The sequence below is a fragment of the Helianthus annuus genome, chromosome 8, assembly GCF_002127325.2.
Source record: "Helianthus annuus cultivar XRQ/B chromosome 8, HanXRQr2.0-SUNRISE, whole genome shotgun sequence".
Classification (NCBI taxonomy): Eukaryota; Viridiplantae; Streptophyta; class Magnoliopsida; order Asterales; family Asteraceae; genus Helianthus; species Helianthus annuus.
The window spans coordinates 3,771,220-3,780,703 of NC_035440.2; the positions used below are offsets into that span (position 1 = coordinate 3,771,220).

Below are 9,484 nucleotides of genomic sequence, written 5' to 3' on the forward strand. Positions count from 1 at the left end.
TTGTTAATCCAAACAAGCCTAACACAGCTAGAGGACAAAGGTTCTTTACTGGTTTGAAATATATGATGCACTTGGATTTAAGTTAATGGCTATCCATTAACCTATACATGTTGGGCCTATTGGGCTTCAACTGATCCCCCAACGGCCCTATCTTATATGTGAGTTTTTTTGGGTCACACGTCAATCCTTTTAAACTTTAATATTTTAATTTGCCAACCCGCTACGATTGATGCCTATACTAATAAATGTATCCCCTAATTCTCACATACATGTAACACGCAATACACTTACATGAACAAGCTCGTTATAAACATGAATTTGAACATCGACCTGTGGTCTCATTTTACATCACTTAGCTTAAACTAGGGGTGTAAACGAGCCGAGCCGAACCCGAGCACAACTGGGCTCAAGCTCGGCTCGTCATGTTTTTATGAACTCGAGCTCGAGATCGGTTCGATTCGAGCATACTTATTTTAGCTCGAGCTCGGCTCGCAAGTAAAGCCCAAAGCTCGACCTCGGCTTGGGCTATTTTGAGAACAACCTCAAACGAGCTAAAAGCTTGGCTCGAGCATGCTTCAATATTGCTTGAACGAGCCAAAGCTCGGCTCGAGCTCGACTCGCCAATGTTATCATCATTATTAATATATTATATAAAAAATAAATAAATGTTTGTTTGGGCTCGTTTAGGCTCGCGAGCCTAAACGAGATTTGTGTTCAAAGCTCGAGCTCGGGCTCGATAACTAAACGAGCTCTAATTCATGCTCGAGCTCGGGCTCGGGCTCGTTAAAGCTCAGCTCGTTTGAGCTTTTACCCGAGCCGATAACGAGTAGCTCTCGAGCCTCTGGGCTTGTTTACACCCCTAGCTTAAACATATTTTTAACGAGTAGCTCTCGAGCCTCCATATCTACCCTCATGATTTTTAAACGATGATAACTTTTCATATGTTAATATATTTTTAACAAAATTACACAATAAGAAGGAGCATTTAAATCCCTTTTGTTTGAGTATGATATTGCTATATATTTTTACTTTAAAAATTAACATGTTCGTGATTACCCGTGTTCTCTGTTGCATCACGCGAGCATTATTTTAGTGAGGTCCAACACGCATACTCTTAACACAACCCCAACCACGTCATCAGTTGTTGTAAATGAACTTCATGAATCTTTAACCAATGTTAAATTAAAAATTATACTAAAAGGTAACTGAATATGAAGGTTTTAAACATCTAGTTTTCTATACGAAATCATAGCTACGTCATTCTGTTAAAGAATCCATAGAACAATTTTTCTCTAATCAAATTCCAAATTGTTCTATTTTAAGAATTGGTTTCTCAAAATTATTTCACCTATGTATATATGAATAGAAAGTCAATTTAATCGAAAAACAAAGACAACCGAATGAAAAATGAAAATAATTTTAAAATTTTCGTTAAATGGTTTGGTCGAACAAAAAGTTAAATCATCGTTTGATAACCAATATTGCCAATAAATTATGGTCTTCAAATAACAACAATCAAACCAAACCAACTCATACTCACCCTACTTAAAAATATGCAACGCTAGGTAATAAATGGTGTTACAAAAATCCAACAAGTGATCTAACTTCGTTACTAAATCATCAATTATCCATCTATGGTTCTTGCCCATTAATCAAGTTTTAACTAGTTTTTCTTAATCCACAACCATCTATCACCAAAGTTACCCTAACATACAAATCCACTAACTCCATCTTTACTAAAAAAATTTCAAATGTTAAGAATCTTCTCCATATCTACTACATAAATGTAATAACTGGCACTTTTTTTTTATAGATTTCAAGCCTTGTCTCAATCGGCTTATGTACCCGACACACTTCACAGTCCTTGTTAAGTCTTCTGGTAAATTACTTTTTATTTTATACTTTTAATCGTAATTAAGTTTAAGCTATTAGTTAATTTGACTGAAATATTAATTTCGTTTATGTTTTATTTTACGGCCCGCTTGCGGTATGCGCATATAATGTATATATGTGTGGGCCATGGGGGGCAAAAGTGAAAGTGCACTAATTTTAACGTTATTTTACTAATTTCGTGAAAATAACGTTAAAAGCTGAGGATGGTTAATCATGCATCATGTGGTGGCGTTGATAGCTAAAAGACAAAAGGGTACATGCACTAATCGAGTAATCGGTCTTTGTCTTGATTGCTAAGCGTTATGTGTCTTATGTCCGAGGCTTGATGCAAAACTACTATCAAGTTGGGGGTCTCACTAGAAGCAGTATCTCTATTCCTACGCGGTAGAGGTAAGGTTGTCTACATCTTACCCTCCTCAGACCCTACCTTAGCTTTGCTATTGGTGGGATTTACTGAGTATGATGATGATGTTTATGTTTTACTTAAGTCTCTAGTGAAATATATGTTGGCTTATTTGACGTAACCGAAGGTTGTCATAATAGTTTATAAATAGTCTTATTTGTATTGTTTGATAGAACTTATGATGTGATAATAAAGTTTTTGCACTTTAATTATACGTAAACACTAGTTAAAACATATCTAGCCTTTTTTTAGCTTCCATTTTATGTGATACGCAGTGGATTGCAATCTCGTCATGCATCAACTTGAAACAAGTTATTATTTACTCATGCATGAAAAATGTTACATAGAACGTATTCTAAAAATAGGTTTGGTAATCATATAAGTCGACCAATTTCGAAACTAGCACCCTTAAATGCTATATATAACTAGGAGTTATTTCATCCTCACCCAAGTATATACTTAGTTATGAGAATATTGGGTTTCTAATAAATAAAAATACAACATTTGGGAATTGATTTGTTGAGGAAATAAGTAACCGTAAAGAAAATATCGATGGCCTGGTAGGTGCCAGATATTTGTTCAGTTCCTTTTATAACCGATTAGTCAATTTGATTTGTGTTTTGTTATCAATATTATTGTAACAATAATGTTTTTGTATGATAGCCAATACACTAAAATCGAAAAAAACATAGAAAAATAGAAAAAAAAAGTGTTTGTGGAGAACCAACCTTATTTTGACCCGTATAAAAATGTCGTTTCAACTCTATCTCATTTTAACCCATTTTGTATCCTCTACAAATAACATACCTTTTTAGCTTATACGCACGAAAGTATGCATAAAGGGGAGCAACAACCAACAAAAACGATATGAAACCTGGTAATGAACAAAATCTAGAATGTGAAGTCTAACGAGATAATAAAGGAAAATTTATTACAACTTTTTTTAGGCTTCAATGATGCTGGAGAAGCAAAACCAAACTTTAAATGGTAACAAAATGTGGGCAAATGTTTGAAATTTGAACTGAGATCGATTACAAATGTTTCCATGAAATCTGTGTTTTAGAGGACTGTGAATCATATGTGATCTCAAATGTCTTGTTATCTTCATATTCTTCATCCCAACACTCTGAGTAATCGATTGGGTGTTCGTTTAAATCACCTATTTTACTTTTACTACGAACAAGTTCTACATTAAGACCCAGGTTATTCATACGATTATATACATCTTCAGCCTGAAATGAAATATTTTGAGTGTATGTAGGATTGAACCATGGGATGTGCCTCAATGAACTAAACGGTACATAACCCACCCCTTCATAGTTACATTGTTCCCAATCTTCATCAGACTCGTGAGAGTAATCCGTGCCCACGCCTTCAGAGTCATATGGTCCCAAATCGTTATTAAACTTCTCAGAGTGATCTTCACCAAACTTACGTTGTTCCCAATCTTCACCAAACTCTTCAGGGTGATCCGTGGACATCTCCTGCTTAATAACTATGTGATACGTATCGGTAACGTAATGGGAATCAGGAACACGTAATGATAATAAAAATCCACTAAAGTCACTGTACCAGTTGTGTGGAAGTTGCAATGTGACAAGTTTGGTATAAATGCTTGATGGTTCAACCACGGGAAGTAAGACACTCATAAAACGATCTTTAACTGCATTTTCCTGCCATGTTTTCATTCCAATTATTATGAATACTATTTTTATATTGAAAGTTTAGAAAAAAGATTGAAATTCAAAACACAAGATAAGAGTTATACCTCAAGCATAGAAAGTAGTACCCTCTTATTCAGTTTCACCACCCCCAAAAGTGACACTTTCCATAACCATTTATAGTCTGATAAATCTCTTACAATTTCAAGTGAGGGACAACCTTCTGCTCTGAGAATAGCTATGCTTGATGGGAGGTCTGGAAATTCTACAAGGTTTATGCAGTGTGACAAATTGAGGAGCTTGAGACCCGGGAGTCGTGAGATGCCAGAAGGTAATGTTGAAAAGTTGTTAAGACTTAGGTCTAGTACCTGTAGGTTTAATGACTCACAAAATATATCAGATGGGATGTCTCCATCTCCCAAATTGTAATTGCTAAGATCGAGTTTCCTTAAAGAACGTGGAAACTGAGGTAGGTTCAGTTTGCTACAGCCACGTAAATTTAAGGAAACAAGGTTGGTACAAAATCGTCCAACTGACGGTGGGATTATTTCTATACCAGTATTACACAGATCAAGGGTTACCAAGCTATCCATGTTCGACTGGATATCCGGACACTGTTGAAGTTCATAGCAACTAGTGAGATCAAGAGTCTCCAATTTTTTCATGTGTATGATGGGTGGAAACCTTTTAAGTGCTGTACACAAGGTCAGGTTCACGTAAACAAGCCTTTTGTGATATCCAATTGATGGATGAATCTCTTCTAAACTCTCACAATACTCTAATATCAATCTTTCAAGACATGGAAGGCCTTCAAAATCTGGTGTCTTGATTAGGTTCTTTGAATTAGAGAGATTAAGAATTTTTAAATTTGGTAGACTCTGTTTCAAGAAAAGGAGGAAAAGTCAAATAAATAATTAAGTATACAACAATTTCCTTTCACATTGGCATACTTGTTGCCCATGGACCATTGATCGATCATTAGGCAGGACATGAGTTGTTAATTTATACAAAAAATTAAACTAGCATATGATATAACATCTTATAATAACAACCTCGTTCTTCTGTAACATGCAAAGTATATTCCAATTGCTTAAAACATCATGTAGTCTAAAAGTATCCTCGATCCTCTGTAATATCTTATAGAAAACTTGTAATATTAAATTTATTACCTCTGGCAATATCATCAAACTCAAAACAACAACTAACTAAATGCAAATAAAGGGTTACCAAGCTAACCATGTTCGACTGGATATCCGGAAACTCTTGAAGTAATTCGCAAAAACTGAGATCAAGAGTTACCAAGCTATACAGGAAACTGAAACTAAGCTAATTTGTCTTTAATCTACAGAGACAGTATAATATGTATTTCTCTTAATGAAATATGCAATATACACCTCTGTTTGTAGATGTGTAACAAACTCAAAACAACAACTAACTAACTAAATGCAAATGAAGGGTTACCAAGCTAACCTTGTTCGACTGGATATCCGGAAACTCTTGAAGTTTACTGCAATAAGAGAGATCAAGAGTCTCCAATTTTTTCATCTCAATGATGGGTGGAAACCTTTTAAGTCCTGAACAGTAGCTCATGTCCACGAAAACAAGCCTTTTGTGATATCCAATTGATGGATGAATCTCTTCTAAACTCTTACAATCCTCTAAAATCAATCTCTCAAGACATGGAAGGCCTTCAAAATCTGGTGTCTTGATTAGGTTACAAGAGCCCTCAAGATTAAGAAATTTTAAATTTGGTAGACTCTGTTTCAAGAAAAGAAAAGAAGGAAAAGTCAAATAATAAATAATTAAGTATACAACAATTTCCTTTCACATTGGCATACTTCTTGCCCATATATTGATCATTAGGCAGGAGCTCTTGATTTATACACAAATTTTAGCATCTTTATATCTTATAATAACAGCCTCTTTAACATGCATAGTAAATTCCAATTGCATAAAACATCATATCATTTTTACATCATATAGTTTAAAAGTCTCCTCGATCCTCGCCCAAAAATCTATTGTTATATTATAGACAATTTGTTATATTAAATTTATTACTTCTACCAATATCATCAAAAGTTTCCTTAAAGCATTTGGCATGCGTATAATGTTGACTATTCACGAAATCGAAACTAAGCTAATCGACTCCTAATTTCGTAGACAAAGCATGACATGTATTTTTGTTAATGTAATGTGTTATATAAACCTCTGTTTATAGAGATGTCTACGACTCAATAACCACAATCTAACAAACAACTAACTAAATGCAATTAACTCATTAGTAACTCTAATAACTAATTATGTTCATTTTGTGATTCATTTCACAGTTTTATTGCATTGATTTGTGAAACAACAACAATACTCATCTACCTTATACCCATGCCAGAGTTCTTTTTGTTGGCTCTTATGCAACTCTAGATAACCAAGCTCTTTTGGCTGAAAATTTGATGGGAATGAAGATGCTGGATAGTCATCCAAACGAATCCACCGAAGTTTCTTCATGTTTGCAACAACATCAGATAGGCGTGGATGTTCGTTGTAAAGTAACACTTCAGTTTCCTGTGTTAATTAATCAAGGGAAACAAATTGTGTTAGTAACATTATACACAAGGGTCATTAGATGTGGATGTATATGAAATATTTTATTGAAAAGTTAATCTAACCATTGGCGGTGCATCTGCCCCCATATCACAGAGGTATGCTAAATCTTCCTCCTTCAAAATCCTGCTATGCTTTTCTGGATTTTTAGGGTGTTCCCCTCTAACAATGTTGTGGGCCATTTCTTCTATCAAGTCATGCATCTCAAAATCTCCATCTGAATCAACTTTTATGAGAGACTTTTGTACCAACACCTTTATCCCTATACCAGGGTGTAAATCACAAGCATCAAGCACCTTCATTGCCTCCTCTTTACTCTCTCCCCTAAAGAAACATGCAATATCTAAGAATAACACTTTCTGATCAGCTGTAAGTCCATCATAACTTATTTTGAGTCTCTTTGTGACCTCATCATCTGGGATATCTTTTAACCTGGCCAAGGCACACTTCCACTCATCCTTGTTTTTATCATATAGAAAAGAACCAAGAACTTCAAGTGCCAAAGGGAGCCCATCAGCATAAGAAACTGCCTCTTTTGAAAGCATCTCGTAATCTTCTATAGGTTTATCTTTCCGATATGCATGTCTCCTAAAGAGCTCCATAGCCTCGTCATGTGATAACAAGCTCACTTCATATACTTCATCTGCATAGCGGGTACTTAGCAAATGCTCATCCCTGGTTGTAATTATTATCCTGCTCCCTTCACCAAACCAATCATGCGCTCCGGCTAACTCCTCTAGTTGCTTAACATTATCAACATCATCAAGAACAACTAAAACCCTTTTGCTACGTAGCTTTCTTTCTATCATGCTTCTTCCTTCTATCTCACTCCCTACCACAATATCTTTTGTTTTCAAAACAAGTGAGAGAATTTTTTCTTGCAACTTTTCCAAACCATGCTTGTTTGATTCCTCACGGATATTTTGAAGAAAGCAGTGACCTTCAAATTGGTGAGAGAGTTCGGCATAAGCAGCAGATGCAAGAGTAGTCTTACCGCCACCTCCAACCCCCCATATTCCAACCATGTGTACACCATCTGACCCAATTTTCAACTTTGATTTCAGATCTCGCAAGCGAGCCTCTATTCCAATGAGTTTTTTATTGGCGTTTGTAGTTAGTGTAGGCAAGCTCTTAGAAATTGTATCAACAATTTCTTTGATGCATTTGGCTTCATAGCTGCACAATGAGTAATTAAATGAGCATAATTAGAATTTAGAACACGCTTCCACTCACTTAATTAAACCCGCCTACTAACTTATTTGACCAGTTTTATTGTTATCTATCAAATTTGCTCATTTGACTTGTCAAACAATAAAAGCATAGACTTGTTACAGAATGCCAATGATGCCGTGTCTCAGCGGTTGAGGTGTGAGGGTTTTCACCCACAGGTCCCGGGTTCGATCCCGGGCCTAGTGGGTTTCCCGCACGGGGGCGAGTCCGATCCAACCGGGAGGTAGCTTTCGAGCGCCGAGGGATTCAAACTTGCGGCTTGGGTTTCACCAGCCTAGGGATTTTCCACTGATCTATACCTTTCAACAAAAATAAAAAAAGAGAGAAAATTACCTGTTTTGAGTGTCATTGATGACCCATCCAGATAGGTTGCCTGCCTTTTCCAGAGCGTTTCTCCATGATTCAACCTTTTGCTTATTTTTCCTCTCATGTTTGGAAAATGCTTTTCCATATTTCCCCTTTTGATTTCTCACATCCGATGGATTCACGTGATAAAATACGGGCATCACGATTTGCCTGCTGGTGTCCCTGCACTCCATAATACACGCAAGCTCGTCCAAGCACCAAGATGAATCCGCATAGTTTGGAGAGAATACAACAAGGGCGATGCGTGATTCTTGGATAGCTTTCAAGAGGGTTGGACCGATTGACTCACCCCGAGGAAGTGTTTCATCATCCTTGTATGTGTGGATTCCTTGTTGTACAAGATCCTCGTAGAGATGATCCACAAAGTTCTTGCGGGTGTCTTCTCCTCTAAAACTTAGAAATACTTCATATTTCAATGAGTGAGAAGAGGAGGAAGATGAAGATGCCATTGATCTGTAGATCATAATTTGTTTGGAATTAGTATAATAAAAGCAAGAATATGAATCTGCCATTAAAACTTTACTTTTTTTTTTCTTTCCCAAAAGTGAAGCAGAATACTATTTTTTTTTTCTTTTCAAAAAGGCATAAGAGTAATACTAATTCAAACACTTAAAAAACTTATGATACTGCACCTGCTTTGCACTTCTTCTTCTTCAGAAGACATTGGGGTGTGTTGTTGATGGTGATCGGAGGAGCCTCTGAAGAAAACGGAAACCATGTAGTAGACGGTGACACCGGTGGCGAATAGAGTAAATAAAGTATTTGGAGAGAGTCCGGTGTTAGCGCTTATGTTTTCATTGAGAGTCTCCATAAATTCAACAGCCATTGTTGACGAATGTTGTAATGCTCTTGTTTCTCTGGTTCATCTACTAGTGTGTGTATTTGAGTAAATACATATATAGACATTATTATTGTTTAGGTAGGTACAAACCTTATCCTACTTTGTATCTTTTTACACAATATGTGGATGAAATTAGTTGAAGGTTCTTGGATCCTTTTATCTTTCTTTCACATTTGTTGACTAACTATTATATCTCAAAATGCTCTTTGTTTTAACTTTTATCACAAAAAGAACTATTATATCTCAAAATGCTCCATATTTTACTTTTATGACAAAAAAGCTTATCACCTCATTAAAACTGAGTTGTTGACAAGCTAAGTTACTCACAAACTACTCGAGATCATCTAGAAAATAAGGTTGTTTAGTATACGAATCCGAGCTTCACTTATGAATTTTGAGCTGTCTGGCGAGCCTAAATAAATCTATTATTTATTTCACCTTTACTTAAAATACTAGATGTGTGTATATATTTATCACCCGCCCTCCGCGGAG

The 9,484-nt window shown here is 35.9% G+C and overlaps 1 protein-coding gene across 4 annotated transcripts; it reads right to left on the reverse strand.

The window, feature by feature from the left end:
* Positions 1–3,210: 3,210 nt before the first annotated feature.
* Positions 3,211–9,038, reverse strand: LOC110871773 (TMV resistance protein N). 4 transcript variants are annotated; one of them, XM_035976358.1, is made up of 8 exons: positions 8,784–9,038; positions 8,119–8,604; positions 6,621–7,731; positions 6,328–6,516; positions 5,428–5,715; positions 4,065–4,325; positions 3,869–3,969; positions 3,211–3,791 (listed from the first exon to the last, which is right to left on the reverse strand). In XM_035976358.1, exons 1-8 carry the CDS (start codon positions 8,975–8,977, stop codon positions 3,785–3,787), a joined length of 2,637 nt encoding a protein of 878 aa, XP_035832251.1. In that variant the 5' UTR covers positions 8,978–9,038; the 3' UTR covers positions 3,211–3,784. The 4 variants fall into 4 exon arrangements, with proteins under 4 accessions (XP_035832251.1, XP_021976197.1, XP_021976198.1 ...); XM_022120505.2 differs by having other exon boundaries at positions 3,211–3,780; positions 4,065–4,835; XM_022120506.2 differs by having other exon boundaries at positions 4,065–4,835.
* Positions 9,039–9,484: the final 446 nt, after the last annotated feature.

What these genes read in the sequence shown, in the direction of transcription:
- LOC110871773 (XM_022120503.2), bottom strand. Translation starts at nt 8,977, where the DNA reads ATGGCTGTTGAATTTATGGAGACTCTCAATGAAAACATAAGCGCTAAC. An exon ending in AACTCTGGCATGGGTATAAG is followed by an intron (nt 5,716 to 6,327) that starts GTAGATGAGTAT and finishes TTCTTGAAACAG; the next exon opens with AGTCTACCAAATTTAAAATT. An exon ending in TACTACTTTCTATGCTTGAG is followed by an intron (nt 3,970 to 4,064) that starts GTATAACTCTTA and finishes AAAACATGGCAG; the next exon opens with GAAAATGCAGTTAAAGATCG.